We start from the raw sequence: 21,934 nt of genomic DNA on the forward strand, positions 1-21,934 counted from the left end.
GACGTTCATTTCTTGAGCTCTCAACCATTCATCGTGATGCTGCGGCACAGCTGTACATGGTCACGGCCTGTTTGAAGGACAGAGTGCGTGTCACTGCTCGTGATTGACATGGCGTTGAGGCTGTATTGTGATGGCCGCTGTAGGCACATTTCAGTGAATTTGATGCTCGGTTTACTTTAGAAGATACACATCATCCGCAAGGTACGTTCGACTGGAGCGTTAGTGCATGTGCTTGTTGATTGACAGCTGCAGAATGTCTCACGAGTCTGCATCGAGTTTGATGTGCTGCAGACGATACTGTGTGACATGAGTGACGGACAGGTGGCATGGTTATTCTCTTCCAGCAACATGACGCCGAATTTTTCTGGAGTTACGGACCCACAACGCTATGTAGGTAGGAGCAAAAAGTACACAAAGCGAACTTAGCTAATTCAGAGCTAAACAGGCAGCAAACTCTCACAGACATGAGTCAAGCTAAATTCTTCGCTCCATGCGATGTGCATATACGCTCGTTCCGGTCCGTACACGCTTGTCCCATGTTGTGTGACCTCAACTGTCGACAAGCATCCACATATTTCGAATCAAGCTCAAGTAGAATACCCGACCCTACCTGCAATTCTCGCTTGCAACAAATTCCAGCATTGAGACTTTTCGATTATGTCTATATTCCCAAAGATCAGGTACGCTGCTGTGGACATTACTACACCCTTCCGACCAGGACACACAGCTGTTTATAATGCTGAACAGACATCTCATGTGCCGTTCCATTAATTTCGTCGAATTTCTCGCCCGATCGACCTGCAACGTCACTTGATTTTCAAAATACGGTACTACAATATTCGCTCAACATGTGCACAGAGTACAGGCGAAAATGGCTCGAATGCGCCCACCTCCATGGTGGTAAACCAGTTGTGACGGTGGAGAAGATGATGCCTTCTGCATGCAAAGGAGCAGGAAGCTGTCAACTGCCCGGAGGCACGAGAATCATATGTGAAGACAAGCAAGGCGGCTGTCACCAGCATGCTGGACAAGCGAAAAAATGAAACAGCTCGATGAGGTAGCAACTTTTATTCAATGCTTGAGCTTCTCTAATCTATTGACAGGCAAAACCCATCTCACGAGCTATGTAATGGTACAACTTACATCAGCTAACGAAGTCCAACACCAGATGTCTCAATCACCAGGCCGCCTGCCCGTTCTTTCTACGACATACGCAAGTGTGGGATATAATGGTAGATCGGGAGGCTATTTCGGAGCTATCGTGCTCCTCAATTTTTGTACATATACGCCTTATCATGCTATCAAGCAAAGTATTTGGAAGAGGTCGAAAGTGGGTATGCTCTGCAGGGATGGATTTTGCGTGGAGAATCGCTTCAGCCATCCTCGATGTTACGAAGTGCCTATCTTTGGCGTTCAATCTAGCTCAACTGGCTGTTTCGTTCAAGTCGGAATCGATGTCCTCTCAACGTTATGCACGTGGAATTGTGCCGCATATCAGCGTAGTGTGTACGCAAGCCCGAAAGGAGACATGTCCTGGACCTGCAGCAACCTGGGACCATGTGACAACTACTCAAATAGATGAGATTGTTTAGCTCCTACTTGCCGAGAGAACCTCGCTTGCACCGGACACTAGTATATACTCTCGGCGAACTCGGCAGGTCCCTTGTGGTCCGCGGTGTTCGAGCATGGCAGTAAAGTAGTGAGCGAAAGTAGCTGTGTTAGCAGTTAGTCTAACGGTGCTGCATTCGAGAGTGGCTCCACAATAGAACTGTTGATTGGTGAAAACGTGAACCTGGCCACTTGGCAGCGCTGACTGTCCTTTTGACGTCGTCCTTTTCACCGCGAGCAGCGTTCAACACACCATCTCATCTTCGAATTTGATAGTCAGCTGTCTAGCAGTATAGACTGCTTCGTGTCATGTCCGTCGATATCGCATGGGATCAAGTCACGTCCGGGTCTGATGGAGAAGCTCTAGCCGAGACTATTCGCTCATTCATCCACGCCAAGTTTCAACAGATCGCCCTACCTCGATTTATTAGCGCTGTTCATGTTCATTCCTTTGAATTCGGCTCCGTCAGTCCTGAGATAGAGATCAAAGACATCTGCGATCCACTGCCTGACTTTTACGAGGAGGATGAAGGAGAGGAAGATGAGGAGCTGGAACAGTCTGAGAAATCTCCGATCGAATTAGTGGCTCGTAATTCCTCCAGGGCTGCTGCAGACTACGGCCCAACAACTACTAGCAGTCTAAACTCCACCGAGCTACATAATAGAGTTGCCGCCCTTCATCTCCAAGGTGGCACAAGCCATGCCTCAGCACCCCTGTCCACCCTCGGTTCAGCAGCCTCAATTCTCCGTGACCAGACTTGTATTCCAAATGATTCTCATCCAGGATCATTTGCTCGCAGTGGAACACCTGGTATACCTGGAGGTACCTCGAATATGGGCTATTTTCACCTTCCGGTAGGAGGATTGTCTGGCGTTCAGACTCCACTTGCGGCGGTAGCAGGTGGTCCTTTCGCTACACATGCATGGCTCAGAGATCAGCAAGCACAACACGCAAGCCTGCTCGAGAGTCGTCAAGGGAATTTGGAATTCAATGCTCATCAGGACAAGTCTTCAAATCGTCCTCGGACGGCAGGCAGTGTTTCCTCACCTGAACTAGGCTCTCCACTATATCCCTCGTCGCCTGTGAGGCGACCTGTAGGCTATCTACCGACTGAAAAGGTCAGTGATGATGTCTCTTCAGATCTGCTCGCGGAAGCTACACCACCGTCAGCCGAAGTCGGCTCTCCCACGGATCTGCAAGTCGTCGCGCATGTCGTGTATTCAGGTGATGTGCGAATGACACTGACTGCTGAGATTATGCTCGACTACCCTATGCCAAGTTTTGTGAAGATACCGCTCAAACTGTCGATCACTGGCGTGTCCTTCGATGGGGTTGCAATCCTCGCTTATATCAGAAACAAAATGCACTTTTGTTTCCTTGACCCAGAAGATGCGGAGACATTAGTCGGGAGTACTTTTGACAATGAGACTGTGCCACAAAAACCAACTGGTAGGAAATCGACCATCAAGAGTCTTTTGCGAGAAATGCAAGTGGAGACGGAGATTGGACGTCAAGAAAATGGCAAGCAAGTACTCAAGAATGTCGGCAAGGTCGAAGCCTTCGTTCTGGAGCAGGTACGTACAATCTTCGAAGAGGAATTTGTGTTTCCAAGTTTCTGGACATTCTTGGTCTAGGACACAGGACCAGCAAGGCATTCATCACGAGATCTACAAAGGCAGCTTGCCAGGCGTTGTGACGCGCTGCACGCGAATCAGGCGCAGACACATTGCTAGTGAACAGATGCAGCTTCATGTTCTGCCAATGCCAAGCTACGAAAGACGGAACAGTTGGGAAGCGTTGTCGTCGTTTCCTGGCTTCACACTCATCAGCAGGATATTTACGTCAACCATTGATGGGATAATCGCAGTTGATTTGTGTAGTCCGTGGGCGGTGGATATGAAGGAAATGGAGATTACCTTGACGTCATGCAATTGCAGCGCTTACCTATCTCGCTCATCTTCACCAACAAATCCATCACACGCTGCGACAAACCGTGTGATTCCAGCATACTACGTAGTGAGGACTGCCGGCTATACATCAATGATGGTTTGTCCTCCGAAGCTTCACTCCTTCAGGATCATTGTACTACTCAAGCCACCATGAACCGACTAAGATCATTTCTGCAGCGCCGCAGATCATCGCGAACTGGCGCCAACCCCCAGCAAGCGCCTGCAGGTCAACAACCACTACAACAACAGCAGCAACCGCCGCCGCTGCAACAGAAAGCCCTACAATCAGCCCAAGTCCCACTTGCTACCACTTCAGCAACGACTACTGGTCAACTGACAATTGCATTGCAGAACCAAACTAATTCAAATACTGTCTTCGCATATGTGACAGGTCGTGCTATCGATAATGGCAATGCTTGGTTCCTGCTACGCTCAGATGCGGTCACTCCATATTTTCCGGCCTCACCTGGTCAGATCATGCAGCCCTTGGGTGCAGACGTTGCCATCAGACTAGGCGGACCAGGAAGTACGATTCAAGCACAGATTCCTCGAATTGCTGGTGGCAGAATTTGGTTTTCCATTAATCAACCTATTGAGTTCAAGCTCAACCCTGGACCTGCTTTGGTTGAGCCCTCGGTCACCAATCCCTCAGATCCGAATGCGCAAGTCAATTGGGGCTTTGCTGAATTCACATTCAACAGCGATCAGTGTAAGCTTGACGAGTGCTTTGTAGGAGCATCGGACTTACTGACCCTTTTTAGTGTATGCTAATATCAGCTATGTCGACTTCGTCAGCATTCCTATCGCATTGACATTGAATACTGTGAATAGTGGCACAAGTCATGTCTCCGGCATGGCAGTCGATGGTCTTCAACGAGTCGCAGATGGTATGCGACAACAGCAACAAGCAGATGGTCGAGGCTGGGACCAGCTCATTGTGAACCGCACTGGCACCAACCAAGTCCTGCGAGTACTGAGTCCTAACCAAGGCCTGGTGACCAATCCAGGACTATTCGCGGGTTACTACGACGGCTATGTGAATGAAGTCTATTCTAGATTCCAGTCTGAGGAACTTGCAATAGACACACAAGCCGCATCTGGAGTCGTTCGAGCTCGCGCTGCTGGCGATGTCTTCAATTTCAGTGGTTCCCAATTTCCTCGTCCTAGCACTCAGGACATCTTCAGTTGTTCGACTGGTCCCTTCGCTACAGGCTCGAACGCACAAACCAATGCGATAATACCGCGCTTGGCGGCAGCATTCAATAGATCGACACTGTTGTTGACGAACTCCATTCCTGCGCCCTCGAACCTCTACTATCAAAATCCGATTACGAATCATTATTCGAGAATTGTACATCAGGCAAATCTCGATGGTAAGGGGTATGCATTCCCTTATGACGATGTGCAGCCGAGTGGTGGAGCGGATCAGTCTGGTGAGGTGCACGCTGGCGATCCGACGTTGTTCACGGTTGCTGTGGGTGGAAATAATGCTTATGTCTGATCTGATGGTATTGGTGGTTGGTCGGATCTTTTGAATACGTAGAATGATTGTGCTTGCTGGATAATGACAATTCTAATTACTTCGAACAGAATTCAACATTGTTAGCTCAGTTCGACCTTCCCACGCAAACTGAAGGATGTCTTGGCAGTACAAGAACACGTTGAAAATGCTGCTCATTCTCCCATGCACCTCATCACACTCCATCCTCGGCGGCGCTCTATCGTCTTTGAATCTTTCTCACGATACACACTACACACATACACACTGAGATAACGCCTCCTCACCCAAACAGTCAGATGAGCTTCGTGCCACATGAACCACGAACTCTCCTCGAACAGGTTTAGTGCAAGGCCGGTACGAGTTCCGGCCACACCAATGAGAGCACGAGCTAGAACTCAAACTGAATTCCGGCCAGACCAATCACACCACAGCAGGACAACGAGCACAACCTTCGAAGTGAGGAGGTCGAGTCAAGTGATGGCATGGATTGTGCTGAATCAGCATAGACGGACGTCGTTCACTGAGCATGTGTGCTTCTATGTTGATGCTCTGCTTCCAGCCACCTCGCCGTGCTTCGCGTTTTGCGAAACGAAGTGCCAAGATCCGCTGGAGTGCTCCTCCTGTTGCTGACTCCGAGTGCAGAAGAACGTCCAGCATATTAAAGGAGCAGATTAACTGTGCAACGATATGGCCGCAGCCAAGCTCTGTTTTAGGCAATACTGTCCTCTGCAAAAGAGGGGCTGGATAGGACGTGAGTAATGGAAAATGGGCTTCTCCTATCTATACTCGTCATTGGCCGGAATTAGAACCGGCCTCGAGGTATAAGAACATGTGTGTATGTGATTGAAGCAAGAGTAGTGCTGGGAACTTCGAGTATATTGATATCTGTTGATTACTAGAATCGTGCCTGACTTTCTAATATTCTGTCTAAGCTTCTTGACCGCTCACCAGCTGCAACTTCGCTGCTAATCGACTCAAGATGCCACCATACCTCGATACTTCCGCTCCTTCCTCACCGAAGGACAGCTCGCCTCCACTGCCATCCTTCAAAGAGGCCTTTCCACACTTCTATGAAGACCCCAACACCCTTCCTCATTCCTTCGACCCCTTCACAGTCAATGCAGTGACTGGCTTCCTTCCAACTGCACTCCCTATCAAGGACCTCCCTGCCACATTCTCAGCAGTTCAGAAGCTCGTCGAAGTCATGCCAGTTCAAAAGCTAGATGGCGCGCCAGGTCTTCTAGGCACTTACACATTCGGAGAGGTCATCGACTCTGGTGAAGCATTGCTTGACCTGACTGAGCACATCGACGAGCTTAGAGTCGCAGGGACAGGGAAGCTCGACCTCCATGTCATCACTGCCCTTTTTCGCGACTACAGTTTTCTTGCATCAGGTTACCTCCTTGAACCGTGCTGGAAAACATGGAACGAGCGAAGAATTGCAGGTGTCATTCCAGATGGTAGTACTTCATCATACTCCGCTCCTGGACCAGCAGAGTATGGCTATGGTCGTTCCAAACTTCCTGCATGTATCGCTCGACCGCTAGTGAAACTTGCTGAGATTCTGGCGATACCACCGTTCATGTCCTATGCTGCATCGTATGCGCTGTATAATTACTACCTTGAAGATCCGGCGCTAGGACATGAGGTGTATGACAATATTCGATTGGTGAGGGCTTTTGAGAAGGGACTTGACCCGGCAAGCTCGGAGGCAGGATTTATCTTGACACATGTGCATATGGTTTCATTGACGGGACCGTTGATCAAGGGCGTTGTTGAGGTGATGGATGGTATTGAGATACTAGCGAAATCGGGTGTGACGGAAAAGACTAAGCAGGTCAGCAAGATCGAAGAAGCACTAAGCCTGATCCTGGCACAAATGTCAAAGATCGAAGCGAACATGGAGCGGATGTGGGCAAACTCTCGACCGAAAGACTACACCACGTATCGCACGTTCATCTTCGGCATTACTTCTCAGCCACTCTTTCCCGACGGTGTGGTGTATGAAGGATGTTTCGGTGACAAGCCAGTCGATTTCAGGGGTGAAAGTGGTGCAAACGACAGCATCATTCCACTATTGGACAATCTTTGTCAGGTACCGATGCCGAAAAATCCTTTGACGGACATCTTGAGAGAGTTTCGGTAAGTCTCGATCAATACTGCTGTGTCCTAGATGTCAATACATAACATGGCTAACCCAACACCTTGCTCACAGTGAATACCGTCCCGAATCGCAACGCTCCCTCCTCAACTGGACCGAATCCAAAGCGAATATCCTCAACACTCGCTCCTTCCTCACAACAACATCCCCTCGCCTCGCGATCCTCTACCTCCGCGTCCTCAACCACATTCGCTCCTTCCGCTGGCGTCACTGGATGTTCGTGCGTGAGTACATCATTAAACGGACGAAGTATCCTGTTGCTACTGGTGGAAGTCCGATCGTGACGTGGTTGCCGAATCAGTTGAGCGCGGTGATGGAGTTAATGGAGGGGGTATATAGGGATAGTGGGTTGATGGCGTTGGTGGAGGAGGGTATGTTCCATGGTGGTGGTGGCGAGGAGTTGGAGGAAGGAGTGAGCGGAACAGAGAAGAAGGTTGTGAAGGAGATTATGGAAGTTGTGGAGGAGCAGAAGGCGAGATTGGAAAAGGAGGTTCGGAAGTATTGCATGGAGAGAGGTGTCTGAAGTGAGTCGTTGGAGTGCGAGGATAACTTGATTCAGTATATGTTGTCGTGGGCGAAGATATTGTTCTCGTTTTGTGAGAATGTGAGAAAGGCAAATCTTGCAAGAACTTCATATTGCGTGGCTATGTAGTCTCAACTGAAATTCGCTTGCTGCTCGTTGGATTCTCAAACAGAACATGGTCACCCATAACCTCGATTAGTTCATGATCACAGCAATTGTGAGCGTCCTCCTCGTTGTCGCCTTCGTCGCTCGAGAGCGGCAGCAGAAAACACTCATTGAAGCGGCAATGTTGAGAATGGTGCTAATAGTTGATCTTTCCCCTCCTTGGTCCCCTCTTTGTCGAGACCAAAGAGAAGCAGTTGTGTGTCCCTCAATGGTGCAAGATCGTTGTCCTTGACTGAAGTTTTATAGAATACTCCAGCTTCAGTTTTAGGCTTGGCGTAGGTGTCGTTGGGGTCGTTCCATCGATTTCTTCGACCTCACCACGGTGGGCCTGACCTCGATCGAGTTGAGCCTTGTAGGCGGCGGCGAGCACCGAACTCTTGGTCTCCGGGTCGGTCATGAAAGATTCAATCTTGGAGTCGCCGAGGACTTGCACCAAGAATTTGTTGATGGCTTTGGCGTGTAGAATCTGATCGTAGCTGGCATCTTGCGAGAGCAGCCAGATGTACTGGTCCCTCGTCTGCCCCAGACGGTGGACACGGCCAATGATCTGGTTCAACAGATTAATGTTCTCCGGCATGCTGTACACCACGAGGCGATGGCACGCCTTGTGGAGGTTAGGCCCCAAGGCGGCGGTCCGAGAGGATAACACGATCACCTCGTGGGCGTCCTGAGGGTCGTTCCAGCGGTTAACGACCTCGCTGATTTCATCTTGCGTCGAACCGGGGGGGATATAAAGTGTCTTGATGTTCAGGGCTTTTAGGAACATCAGAACCTTAGCCTGCTCCCGGGGCTAATTCACAAAGATCATTGTTTTGCCGCGAAGGTGCTCCGCTCCTAGACGACCCTCCTAGAGCAGTCGGGAGAGGTACATCAACTTTGGCTCGCTGGCGGCCAATTCTTGCGCCACCGCTCTTCGGTCTGTCAGTAGAGGGTCAAGAGGTAGGTCGCGAGGTGTCTCGAGGTATTGTAAGGGTAGACATGTGAAGGCATGCTGGCTGTGTTGCGGAATTTTTACTATATTCTTTATGAGGACGTAAATTGGCGGAATTATCGTAGACAGAAAACTGCGCGTTTCCAAAGTGCAAGTCACGTTCTGCAGTCGGGCGTGCCTGATTCAATAGTGAGCATGGCAAGAACGAGGCAACCAGGTTGATAGTTCTTGCATAGGACAACACAAGTTCACTTTCCGAGAAGAAGCCGTGGAAAAGGCAAGAGACAGGGGAAGTTGCGGTCAATGCTTGGTGAATCTGTACAGAGGATTTTATGTTCGGAATTCCACTTCTCCTCCACACCTGCCGCGTCTCGCGTCGTCCCCTCCTCGACCCCTAGCGCAGTTCCTCCACCCGCTCCTCCCCTACTTCAGTCTGCTTTTCTCTGGTCTCCATTCGAGTCGGCGGACGGTCAGGGCCTTCTGTCTTTTCTTTGCCCACCAGTCTTCGTCGTCCTCCGCCTTGACCGCCACGACTCGAGGGTGCTTCGGCTTCGTCATTGTCCAACCCAGCTGATGGTGCCGCCAGTCTCGGTGGTGGATCACCACCAGCTGGTCGTTCGAGAGGGTGGATGGCTCTCCATCCTGGTTGGTTGCTGCTGCTGCTGGATTCTCCAGCGAGAGGGCGTCGAGGAGAGAGGTGATGCTCATTGTGGTATTTATTTGAGCTCGGTTTGATTGATATTGAGGTTTGTTTAGTGTGTGAGTTGTTATTGTGAGTTCGTTTTGTGAATAGAAGCCGTCAAAGAACGTGCGAGGACCAGGACTGACATTTGTAGCCTGTCGAGTTTCCACCTTCACTTCGAAAATTGACAGCAGACTTTTCCTCAGGTCCTAGTGAAAGTCGACCGCCTGCTCTGAACGTATCGAAACCCGGCTGTTGCGAGGGACTAGAGAGATCTCATATGGTAGCACATATTATATCTGACGAAGAACAGCTTGGGACATGGAAGCACTCATCCTCCTGACCTGCTACTAGACTTGGATCCGTGGACATACCTCGAGGCCGAAAGGCCGAAAGAATTGAATCGCGGAAAGAGCAGGTATCAGGGGTTTCCAAGCTGTTGCTTCTGCTTTGCAACGAGTACCATCACCATGTCCGCGTAAGAGGAATTTACGAGAGCAGCTGTGCTCTCTTCTTCATACAACACAGCTTCCGACACTTCTTCCACGCTAGCCTTGAAAATCAGGAGCAATAGAGCTGGGGATCAAGTCTTTGCTCGATGGCTCAGTGCCTCAGCACTCTCTCGGGCCACTGGCTCGTGCCAAAAGGATTCAATGACTTCGTCGGTACCAAATTGACTGTCTGTTTGACCTGACACCAAGGTAATCAGAGCCGACAACTAACTGCTAGAGGACATGTACTGCCACGACCGCGCCAGTTTGTGTGTACAGCTCGAGACGTCTTTCACAATCCGATGAAGCGAGGCATGGCCTATAATGAAGATAGTACAATGCAGCTATCCGAGACCGAATTGCTTGCTGCAACATCACTCCATCCTGCATGCTCTTCGCCGCCTGACATCTCCATTGATATTGACAGTACCAGAAGTTGTGCCACCACTAGGCAGACACAGCAATGAGCCCGGTAGAGCTGACCCTGTGCATGGATCCGTATAGCCCGGCAGCAGAAGTTCGAGCTTAGAGCCGGTCACGACATTCGTCACCACTGAATGGCAGACTGGCGCCCCGCCATTAATCCTCCTTTCTTCTAAAACTACCAAACGGCAGAGAGAAGAGTCGATTGTTGAAAGAGGAAGACGGCTGAATCTGCGAAAGAGCTTGGACACATACACGAGGGTTGAGACTTTGTTGGAAGACGACCAATGCACGACGCGATTCACATCCCGTTGTTCATGCCACCAACGATTGCAGTGAAGTCTTATGACTCCTCGAGAGACAAGCCGGGTTCCCTCAGGACCGCGAACAGAAGGGCGGCAAAAGCTCAACGGAACCATAATGAGGACAAGGCAGCTGAAAGAAAAATTGCGATACACTATCATGTTCGCCTTCGTGAAGAATGAAAGACTGCTTCGAGGTTTGAACAAGCAGCCTCGAATCCTTGCGCTGCCGAGTACTGCACCTTCTTAACACGTTTCAACCAACAACCGGCACACATATGGCTGGTCGTAGATATCCTCTGCACTAGAGGGAAGAGTTCCCTTTTCTACTTGACGGTCTGCCACCGTGAACTGAACCCGCCGCCACACCACCATCGCAGTTTTCGTCGGCACTAGGGGTGCTTGCCTCCACATCTAAGCCGGCAAAAGCAAGCCAATTGAGAATGATGCCACATGGACACTGGGTGATATTGATCTGTGATGGAGCTGAAAGACAATGGTGGCGTGGCCGTGCTGGCAGAGACAGGCTCGGGTGACAAGCCTAGCGAGTCGAAGCTGGCATCCTCATTCTGGAGGGGAAACTGGCAAGGATGGCCAGTACCACAAAGGCCACCAACCTCCTCCTGGGTCAGAGACCGTGTATCAGTCGAACGGTCTCTAGTGCAAATCTTGGTGGAAGTAGCAAATACTCAAATGAGAACTTTGAGGACCGAAGTGGTGATCACTAGCTCCGCATCCACCAAGCCTCATTCACGCCCGGAATACACACATCCTTGGGAGTCTCAGCCACCGTCTCGCTATCAACCAGGGAGGAAGTCATTCAGTGGAAGGTCTTCAGCACGGAGCAGTGTATCTGCCGCATACCTTCTCCATGCCGCTTGAGACGTGCAGCGCGTCTTGCAGCTCGTCCTCCTTTTGCACCAGATCTCTGTCTTTGAACAGCTGGCAATCTGTTCTCGACAGCCTTTTTCACCGCCCCTCTTTCTACGGTATCGTGTCGTGGATTGCACGCCATACTTCTTGACACGTTCTGTCAGAACCTATATGCTGTTCGCCTTTCGTGCACCTCTGCGATGATCCTGCCGATCGAGGCAGGACGGCCCTCCTCCAGGCCATAATTATGACTTGCAACAACCAGTCATAACCATGACCAGTAACAATGAGGATGAGGAGGACTGCTCCTTCCTTCTCGCAGTTCGCCAGCAAGGCCGGCGAGCCAAATATGGATAATCTTGTTAAACTCTGTCGTGCTGAAGATAGAGCCTTGAATGGTTGCTGCAATGTCAAAGCAAGGAATGTTATCCAGGTCCGAAACGCACTCACGAGCCGGACTCGGAGGATATTGTGCTGGTGTTGAATGAAGGAACCTGTTGCTGGACTTGACATTTGAGAAGCCATTTGCTGAACACTTGTCGTTTATGTCTGGCGACATGCTTCTGGAAGAATATCTCGCTCTGTTGGATGGAGCGGTTCTTTGAATCTTGCCTGGCAAGTGCTGATCGAAGATGCATGCTCGTTGTCAGCTCAAATCTTGACAACTTGCAGTCACACCACTGCATCATACTCTCCACAACCACGCTACCGACCCCAAGGCAGTTTAACGTCCTACCCAGGACTAGAAACATGAAGGACTTGGTATGCAGAGTATGTAATTGCATTTGAACTATCTGATCAGAGCCGGTCCCTGGTCTCCTGCGACCTCATCCTAAGTCAAGACGGATTGAGAAGATCCTTTGATATGCTTCTTGTAGTCCTTGAGCTGTTTTCGCCTCGAGGACTTCCTGCGGCCTACCAAAGGATCTTCCCGAAGTCACACAGACCGAAACAGCACCACCATGGCCGAGGATGACCGTGCTCATCCCCAGAGGATGTACCCACGTCACCACGGTCTCTCAAAGCTTTCTCCATTCCTCCGACATCGAAGTTTCGAATCCATTATCGTGTCGTGTAGAAGGCCCTGTGGGACACGGCTTCACGGCCTGTGGTGGGATGACGTACTCGCCCTTCTCGTTGCGTTCTTGACCACTGATAGTGTTGACATTGATGAATGGGGTGGCCTATCGCTTGGCTTGGCTTCCTGCAGGCCACCCCATTCCCACCACTAATCATGACCGGTAACGACCAGCCACCACTCACTCTCACCAATAATTATGACCAGTAACAACCAGTTGACAAGCAAACTTCTACAGCTGCTGCTAGGCAAAACTCTCACTTGTGAAGAAAGCTGTTATCCTCGCAGGCAACTGCCGAAGTCTGCTTGTTTGCAGCTTGAGATTTGAACTGATCGAGATGTGAGCTGAGGTATGGTGGATTGTCGGCACTTCTGAGAAAAGGTGAAGTGCCATGACCTCAGTCACGATTGCTCGAGACTGCTGTCAGGGAAGATGTCCTGACGACGAGATAGTTTAAGGTCGTACTCAGGACCACGTGGCCGTTTACGAGTGTCGTGCCCAGGATCAGGCAGTTTAAGGTCGTGTCCTGGACCATGTGGCAGTAATGTGGTGATGACAAGCAGCCACAACGACAGTGACGAAGTGAAGATGATGCTGTCAACATCGAGTGTTGTCCTTGTGCGAATGTGAGAATGGCGGTCATCTAGCACCGACAATGCATGTTGTTGAGCGATGACTTGGTGGGCGTGGTCGATCACCGACGGAATGGCCTGCGTGTCTCATCGCCATTGTCCGGGAACCCCCTCAGCAGCATGTTGGGAAGAAAGGTACTGCGACATATCGTCGATGAATACGATTAGGCCTCTGGCCACGCACCTCAACATCTCGCCTTATCGGACACAGCTGTGTGATCAGAGTCTCTCAGGCAACTTTGTCGAAGCGGGATGCGTCTTGTCCTCTTCGCCCATTCCTCGCGTCTTGACGGCCGTAGGACTGACTATTAGGCAATGTAGTAAATCCAGGCTGTGCAGACATCGGTTGTGATGCCGCAGCATTGCCGACGTTGTAGCTAGCCACGTTGTACTGATACATCGGTGGGCTAAAGGCTTCGACTGGACTGGTCAGGCTGGAGACCCGAATCTCTAAGACTGGGGAGATCGATGCTATTGAAGCCGACATCGATCTCCCAGAGTTTCAACATTTGTTGAAGGGTCGTCATCGAGTTGAGCTTGACTCTAGTTTGAAATTGTGAGAAGACATAGAAGATGTCTTCATCGGTGGACAGGAGACCTCGAGCTGAGTGAAGATCCAGACTCGAAGAAGATGGCTCTGGGCCTCTTGTCCACCATTGAAGGTAGATATGGTGATGGCAAGGTATGTTCCCTTCTCTTAATCCAGGTATGGTATGGCAGTTCTCCTTCTTAATGAGGAGCTTTGACACGCTCAAGAAGTTGTCTTCATGTCTGTGGGAGATTCGGAAGTGGCCAAGGTAAGTTTGGCGGCAGCCACAAGCCCAAGGTAATGTTCTGGAACAAAGGTTAGTGATCATTGCTATGACGATTGAGGTGATGACTTACATGATGCTGATGCTGATGCTGATGCTAATACTGATGTTGATGTTGTACAATGAAAGAAGGTAGGACTTGTTTTGGTGGAAAGGTAAGTGGTGAAGAGATTTCTTCATCCGATTCTCCTGGAAAAATCAGCAATTTGCTCATCGCCTGCACCACAGAGACTTACGATTCCCCAAGGACGACAGCAAGATGATGCTTGTGTCTGTCTCGTCGAGCTCTGATAATGCATTGGCCATGCTGATCGAATAGTCAGTAAATGAAATCTTGCAGCTAAAGAGTGGTCAGCCTGTACCAGCAGGTCCGGAAGTGCCTCAGTCGTGCTCACCATCTGGCCTGCGGCAATAATTGCGATTCCTGGCCATTAGCAAGTTGATGCTGATGCTAACAGCAGGTTCTATTGACGTGCTTAAAGCAGTAAGTTGTCGATCTAATGTCTTTGATTATTGCGTGAGTTGCTTCTCCTGAGATGAAAGATGTGTGACAGGAATTTTTGAACTGGAAGAAATTATGAAGGGCCCATCTTCACTGCAATCACGACAACGGCAGGCACGTGGGTCCGTCACTGCCTGCCCCGTGCTGCCCTGCCCCTGCTACTTATTGTTTTTGCTTTGCTTGCTTGCGTCTCTACTTTTTCCTCTCCACAAACAAAAGAACAATGAACGCCAGACAGCGTCAGAACGCCCTCCTCCTCCTCGACATCATCTGGGCGATCCAGCCCATCAACTGGGAAGAGACTGCCACCAAGAGTGGCTACGTACAGCAGAAAGGAGGCCGGAGCCCCGGTCAAAAATTGTAAGTCCATTCTGAGTTGCCCACAAAAATTGATCTTTACTGACTCTTTCCTTAGACAACAAGAAGTACGGCAAGTCCTGTCACAGACAGGCAAATACAAGCTCGAGAACGAGCTTCTCGTCCTCGTGGGCGAGAACAATCCGCCGCCAAAGCCGCGGCCTGGCTTCGCCAAAATGGCGAGGCCAGGCGGAGAAAGATGAATGAGCTCTTCTGGGAAGAGAGGGAAGGCTTGCTGCTGCTTGCGATGCAAGCTCGAGGACTTGTCCTCACACCAAAGATTTGATTTTGGTGGTTTTGACATCTTTTCATTGTGTTGACTCTGTTCGTGATTGCTACACTCCTCCATGTTGCCGTTGGCTAGGCCATACTGTCCTTGTAGTTGCCCAGTCCATTGACTATGTACTTTCGTGACTATAAATGCCCAGCTTCCAAGACGCCCTGTTCATCGTGACCGATTGCCCTTTGATTCAGGATTCGCTTGCCATGACCATAGCTGACCTCCAGTGCTTAACACTTCCAAAATTCTGCGCCAGACAAGGCCGTACCCTTCCCTCCAACGTTCATCCTCAAAGCTCACTTTGTCAATCAGAATCACACACTCCAACCTCACCTCTAGAACTAAGGCGGATCAGCAAATTCACAAGTCGTTCAGCAACACGTTGGAAAGAATGACTGCCAGCTCATTCCCTTCACATCCGAGCCAGTGGAGATCCTCACGTCGACGATCAAGACGGGGAACAGGAGGACGAGCAGTGCGAGAAGACCAATTACATGAAAGGGATCAACGAGCTTGTCAGAGTTTCAGAATGATTGTGCTCAAAACAGCATTTACGAAGGAAGAAAAATCACGATGGTAAGCAAGATGATCAGAAAAGAAGGAGCAACATCGAGCACACGAAGGTTTCAGGGGTAGATTTCCAGGCATGGCTAACCGTGGATAGCAAGTAACGACACTGGACCCAGCAGAGCAACAAGAACGACTGCTAGCGTAACCAACGTCAGAGACGAGATCGAAACGAGCATTGGAGGAACACCAGAACGCAGCACGACTGACAACATGACAGGGATCAAATAGATCAACAGCTCTTACTCTCCAGCCATTCGTTCTTTACCATGTAAGCAACTTGTGGTTCGACCTTCTGAAGATTCTACTGTGTTTAGCATCCAACGTACGATTCGCCTACCTCGTCGAATACACCTGAGCTTGGAGAAAGAAAAACGTCGTCTGTGAAACAACTATTCACAGAGTGAAACGAAGAAGAGGGAGAATGTCCTTAGCAAGACAAAATTGTGCCGACGATGAGGACAGTTAGAGGAGACAGTAGTAGATATGGAAGTCAGCATACGAAAAGCCAGTCAACGCTAATGGTTGTACATTAGTGGCTGGAAAGGTGCAGAGAAATGCAGGAGAAGAGGGACGAACAGTATAAAAAGAGGAGGGAAACGTTGGAAGAATAGTACGGGATATGGAGGTCTGCAGCAGTCTTTGTTCTCCACATCTCGACACGCAAACCTTCCCATCATTCATTGCTTCCTTCTTGTTGAGGCTGTCGGCTAGTTTTGAGAACAGAATAGGGGTAAACTGAAGGGAAGCAGGAAGCGAGAAGAGAGATGCAACACACACGCCCCAGTGACTCCTGAAACAGACACTGGTAGAACCACCTACAAACCAAAACAGAACCTTAGCAACATCGAATCGAAGACGCCAGTTCGCGATATGCTCTCGCAGCTGCTCGATCCGTTGGCTTACACAGAGCATGGCTCTAGCGTGCTTCGGACATGGGAGATGGCTTCAAGGATAAACAAGAGCGGTAAAGACAAAACTACCTCTAGTTCCAGCAAAAGTGGTTCGAATACTGCACGACATCAAGCTGTGCGAGAATCAGAGGTTGATCGGGCACTGTGAGCTCATCCTTGCCGACACTGATCAGTTCGTTTCTAGATTAAAGGTGTCAGGCTGCCACGCTGCCGAGTCACAACCAGGCTTCGTCCTCCTAATAGACTACTAGCTCGATTCTCGTCTCCATCTCGTAGATGCTTGCTTCACAAAGGTCGCTCACTTCAGGCTCTGGAGTAACCGATGGCCGGTACCGGAGACATGCATCGATGCTTGTGGTGACCAGGTTTCACATCTACTGAGGCACGACTGAGTTGGCTTCTTTCAACGTGTTCGGTATGGTCTGCACAATATGCTGAAACCATCGCACACGAAATTCAACTCTGACCTGGAGGCTTAATTTATATGGGTATATCTCATGCTGGAAGTAGCCGCTACTTGAGCTATCTATGTGTCCTAACAGGGCAACGCCCAGTACGAGCGGTCGTAATTTCTGCATTTGCGGCGAACGGATGCATGCTTCCGCACCATCTTCATTGTCCATAACGCGGACTGCACAACTCTTTTCACGATGTCCATATCATCAAGATCCTAGTCGTCGTTAACCATGCGACATTTACTCTCTCCTCTGTGCCTGGCGATGCATTATGTCAACCTCGGAAAAGACATCAATGAAACGACGTGTTCCAGATGGTCAACGCCGACGAGCTCAAACATCTTGTGACCGTTGCAAGAAGCGCAGGATCAAGTGCACGCGGAATGAAGGTTTCAACGGATCATGCAAGCCTTGCATTGACGCAGGCTACCATTGCGAGTCCACCTTACCTCGTAAAAAGAAAATCTACGGTAGTGCAGAGACATTGTCCTTGCGGTATCGAGCTCTACATGCCCTGGTCAAAGGTATCTTCGCCAATGAAGATATCGACGATACACAGACCTTGTTCCGTTTAGCTCAAGAGCGACAGATCTCGATGCCGCAGGAGGACGATGCTTCAATCGCGACTGAAGCCTTCGGTGACGCCTTCTCAGCAACGAGTCTGACACCAGATTCATGCTTGCTGCCAGAATTAACCACACGTTGGCCGTCCAATATCGACCAAGTCGTTCAGAAAGCTGTGGTCAACCTGCGTGAGGAGACTTGCATTCCCGCACCTCATGGTGTTGCGCACTACCTTGGTCCTGCCTCGTCCTTTGAGTTCGCAAGCGCTGTGCGTCGCCTAGTCGCCAAGCGTAACAAGAGCACCGAGAATGGTTCAGTGGGGCACGACAGACGCAGTCAGTTACGTACCGAGTTCGCCAATCTAGAGGTCAGTATCGCCATGGAGCCTCGAATTCCAGAGCATCCCGCTTCAACTGTGAGGAAAGAGGGCAATGACAAGGACTCGCCTGAGACATTATCAGCACAAACAACTCCACAGACGACTGTCGGAACCAATACGACCGCAACAAATGGATCTTTATCGCCTTACCGCCGGTGGGTCCAGTCTCTTTTGCCATCGCGACAAGTTACTGACAGCCTTGTGCATGCCTTCTTTGACAAGGTGCACTCTGACTACGCACTATTCCACCGGGGAGCGTTCCATACTCGCTACGAATCTATATGGCATCGCACTCCATCATACACATACGAAGCTGAACCTGGTTGGCTCTGCTGCCTGTTCATGGTTCTGGTCTTTGGTGCGCAAGCTCGAGAAGATCACAATCTAGACGATGCGCTGGACTTGCAGAGACGGTTCCTGAGATTTGTGAGGGAACGCTTTCCACACTTGTCACTTACAGCGAGTCTCGCGAACGTCCAGGCTTTATTGCTTCTGCAGCTGTACGAGCACAATGCCGGAGAAAGAAACACCTCATGGATACTGCTTGGTCAGGCAGCGCGTATGGCAATAGCACTAGGCATGCACAGAGAAGGCACTAGTCACAACTTTGATTCTATTGAACGCAACACTAGACGTATGGTCTGGCATACTTTATACTCCTTCGAGCAATATGCTGCCCTCTCGCTTGGCCGACCATCAACTGTTAAAGCCTTGGAGGTCAATGTTACACTGCCTGATGAGATGATCATAGATGGTGGCGACCACCCACAAAATTACTTCAAGCACGCTTCTGCATTACTGGATCTGTCGTCCAAAATCCGGCACTTCGCGACAGCAGCATCGCCGGATTGCTTCGATCAAGCCAGCTTGACATCCCTGTCTGGAAGCGCCACTGCTCTGTTGACTGAGCTGGAAGAATGGTTTGAAGGTCTGCCGCAACACTTACTGCCTGCGTGGAGATTCGTCGACCAAAAGCATCAACGAGCTGTGGGTTTGCTGCATATCCGATATCACCACTTGTCGTCAGTCCTCACCAGGCCATATCTTCTCTACATGATCCATGCGAATCTGGACCAGCGGCTCGACGCCGTCGCTTCCGAAGCAACAGTCTTGGATCCGACCATCAACTCCCTTGGTCACTATTGTATCCAGTCGTCTTTGGCTGTATCGAAATTGCTGACACAATTGTCCCTGTCTGACGTTCTGCAAGGAGCTACGTGGACCGATTTCTTCTATCTGTATCACGCAATGTTGGTGCTCTGTCTGCCCTTTCTCGGCCATCACAATGCTGGTATCGTTGGTGCTCCTGCCGTAGACGACAGTAGTCGACTCGAAGTGCTCAATATGATCTCACTGTGCCACAAGCATAGATTGAGTCCTACTTACCACATACTGTCGCAAGTCAGCATTCAATTTGCGCGTATAGTTGGGTTAGCAGGCGATAGCCCCCCTTCTAGAGATGAGCAAGTCGGTGACTCGCACGCTGCATCCACTGGACGAGCCATCAATCTTGGCACAGGTGTAGGTCACGACATTGTCATGCCCTATGCTGAACCTTTCTCGGATCTTGGCCACTTCAGCAACGACGACATGTTTCTGGATTTCTTCAATGTGAGTGGTGTCGACGATGCGACTATTGTGACGAATCATTCAGTTGCACATTACTCGACCCCTTTCTCCTCATTGTACGGCATTGGACCCATACCGTCGTATGGCGAGCGCTGGTACTGAACAACAAGGGAAGCACATAGGCTCACTCTATTGGTAATGGTCTTTGTACACGGTTCAGACATGATATCTGTCGAGCTTTAGGCATCGAAGCGATAGGTTGTAGAAAGCAATTCGACGTTGACATTCGCACCTACGAAAACTCTTCCTTCCTGCTACATTATGGTTCGACTTTATTTCAAGCAGTAAGCATTCGGATTGCAAGACAGCCTCATCAAGTCGAAAAAAGCACGGGTGCGGGTGGCTACCTGGAGCTGAATTTTTTTGGGAAGCACAAGTGTCTAGTATCTTCTGATTATACAGTCCTCAACACTCTCAACACACTCTAAATCCAAAGAACGACATATTTGACGCAGAGAACAAATTTATCGCAGAATTTAAACATTCTTGAATCGTGGATACCTCTATATAAACTGTTTCAATATGCATAAAACACTTTGCTGGTAGCATCACTCTTGCGGATTTTGGCGTTTGTCCGCATCAACCACACCTTCAAGATCCAAGCGCATACAATGGTGACAAAGGAGAAAGCTGTGTTCGCTGACATAGCGATGAGGTATCTTGGACCGTTGGACTGTGGATACAAGTATGGCGTATAGATGAAGGAGGCATTACCGAACATGTTGACAATGGACAAGGCTGCAGCTTTCTTCTCAGCAGTCTGCCCGAGTGTTGCAGTGACCTAGCCCAGAATGACAGCGTTGACTGCATAACAGCCTGAAGCGAACAAGAAGCAAGCAATGTATCGTGCTGCAACGTTCAGAGTGCAGCTAGCAGTGATGAAACCTACCATAGCAACAACCATACCAACTGTGATATGCCAGGTACGTTCGTTGTACTTGCCCGAGCTGAGGCCTGTCACCACACAAGCAACTGCAGAAACGAGATATGGTGGACAGGTCAGCACTAAAGTAATGTTGCGTGAGAAGCCTAGTGTCCTGACCACTGTTGGGAAGAAAGAGTTGAACCCTGTGGCAGATAGATGGCAATTCTGCATGAAGGTAAGTAGCCAGAGTCGTGGATCTGCAATGGCTTGCATAAATCCAGCTCGAGCACCCTTGCTCAGTTCCCGACCGACGGTGTCCTTAGCGATTCTTGCATGAGCAAGCTCCCGCTCTTCTGGAGTCAACCATTTGGTGGTCAGAGGATGATCAGGCAGCAGAAACATGCTGATGCCAGCGACACCGAAAGTAACGGCACCTTCGATGATAAACAGCCAACGCCAGCCTGAAAGCCCATGTACATTGTCAAGAGTGGAAAAAGTTGCTGCAGCGATAAGTCCAGACATCGACGTTGCGATGATATTGGCCGAGTACAAGATGGACAGACGAGTTGCGATCTCTTTTCTGGTATAGAACAGGGACAGAAGAAACATGGCTCCCGGATAATACGGCGCCTCCGTCACGCCCAAAAAGAACCGCGTCACCAGGAGGCCTGCATAGTTGTTCACAGCAGCAGTTGCAGCAGACACACAAGCCCACACCGCCATGCAGATTGCCATGTAATAGCTCGGCTTGAATTTTGCTTTGGACATGATCATGTTTGATGGTACCTGCATGAGCAGATAGCCAACAAACAGTATAGAGACTGCTACATTGAATTGGTTGCCGGTCAGACCCAGATCATCCTCCAGATCGTTCAGTCTGGCTTGAGCAATTGCATTTCGATCGAGGTAGTTTCTGGTGGAACACGTTAGCGGGCCGCAATGAAGGGTAACGCAATACACTCACAGGAAGTACATCGCCCACAGTATGGGCAACACTCTCCGATCGAGCTTTCGCACGAGTGCGATCTCGACAGCATCGGTCTTCGCAACAGCTCCGGAATAGTCGCCATCATGTTGCGCAACCTGATTCTCACTATTATTCGATGCGACCTCAACTTGCATCGGTTCGGCTTTCTCGGAGACTAGATGTGCCATCTTGTGAGAACTGGAGGATTCACAGTTCAAAGATATCTGTGGAAGCTTTTGTTGTACGCTGTGATGGTTTTGTGAAGGGATCTGTGCTGTCAGTAGAACGAACCGACATTCTTATAGGACAATCTATCACTCTC

General features: G+C 49.9%; 7 protein-coding genes across 7 annotated transcripts; 5 read left to right on the forward strand and 2 right to left on the reverse strand.

Moving 5' to 3' along the window:
* Positions 1 to 1,917: 1,917 nt before the first annotated feature.
* On the forward strand, positions 1,918 to 3,243 carry MDM12_2 (Mitochondrial distribution and morphology protein 12; the record flags this gene model as incomplete). Its single annotated transcript, XM_064902678.1, has 1 exon — positions 1,918 to 3,243. One exon carries the CDS (start codon positions 1,918 to 1,920, stop codon positions 3,241 to 3,243), a length of 1,326 nt encoding a protein of 441 aa, XP_064750817.1.
* A 465-nt stretch (positions 3,244 to 3,708) lies between these two features.
* On the forward strand, positions 3,709 to 5,059 carry LTR64_008364 (uncharacterized protein; the record flags this gene model as incomplete). Its single annotated transcript, XM_064902679.1, has 2 exons — positions 3,709 to 4,267; positions 4,320 to 5,059. The coding sequence occupies 2 exons, from the start codon at positions 3,709 to 3,711 to the stop codon at positions 5,057 to 5,059; spliced, it is 1,299 nt and encodes a 432-aa protein (XP_064750818.1).
* Positions 5,060 to 6,038: 979 nt separating this feature from the next.
* Positions 6,039 to 7,743, forward strand: LTR64_008365 (uncharacterized protein; the record flags this gene model as incomplete). Its single annotated transcript, XM_064902680.1, has 2 exons — positions 6,039 to 7,201; positions 7,275 to 7,743. The coding sequence occupies 2 exons, from the start codon at positions 6,039 to 6,041 to the stop codon at positions 7,741 to 7,743; spliced, it is 1,632 nt and encodes a 543-aa protein (XP_064750819.1).
* A 272-nt stretch (positions 7,744 to 8,015) lies between these two features.
* On the reverse strand, positions 8,016 to 8,674 carry LTR64_008366 (uncharacterized protein; the record flags this gene model as incomplete). Its single annotated transcript, XM_064902681.1, has 2 exons — positions 8,016 to 8,140; positions 8,227 to 8,674. 2 exons carry the CDS (start codon positions 8,672 to 8,674, stop codon positions 8,016 to 8,018), a joined length of 573 nt encoding a protein of 190 aa, XP_064750820.1.
* A 6,184-nt stretch (positions 8,675 to 14,858) lies between these two features.
* On the forward strand, positions 14,859 to 15,195 carry LTR64_008367 (uncharacterized protein; the record flags this gene model as incomplete). Its single annotated transcript, XM_064902682.1, has 2 exons — positions 14,859 to 14,995; positions 15,051 to 15,195. The coding sequence occupies 2 exons, from the start codon at positions 14,859 to 14,861 to the stop codon at positions 15,193 to 15,195; spliced, it is 282 nt and encodes a 93-aa protein (XP_064750821.1).
* A 2,284-nt stretch (positions 15,196 to 17,479) lies between these two features.
* On the forward strand, positions 17,480 to 19,882 carry LTR64_008368 (uncharacterized protein; the record flags this gene model as incomplete). Its single annotated transcript, XM_064902683.1, has 1 exon — positions 17,480 to 19,882. The coding sequence occupies one exon, from the start codon at positions 17,480 to 17,482 to the stop codon at positions 19,880 to 19,882; it is 2,403 nt and encodes an 800-aa protein (XP_064750822.1).
* A 415-nt stretch (positions 19,883 to 20,297) lies between these two features.
* LTR64_008369 (uncharacterized protein) lies at positions 20,298 to 21,800 on the reverse strand (the record flags this gene model as incomplete). The annotated part of the gene is made up of 3 exons (XM_064902684.1): positions 20,298 to 20,561; positions 20,670 to 21,558; positions 21,610 to 21,800. The coding sequence occupies 3 exons, from the start codon at positions 21,798 to 21,800 to the stop codon at positions 20,298 to 20,300; spliced, it is 1,344 nt and encodes a 447-aa protein (XP_064750823.1).
* Between the last annotated feature and the right edge of the window lie 134 nt (positions 21,801 to 21,934).

Source organism: Lithohypha guttulata (genome assembly GCF_036872675.1).
Source record: "Lithohypha guttulata strain CCFEE 5908 chromosome Unknown scaffold_9, whole genome shotgun sequence".
In the NCBI taxonomy this organism is placed as follows: Eukaryota; Fungi; Ascomycota; class Eurotiomycetes; order Chaetothyriales; family Trichomeriaceae; genus Lithohypha; species Lithohypha guttulata.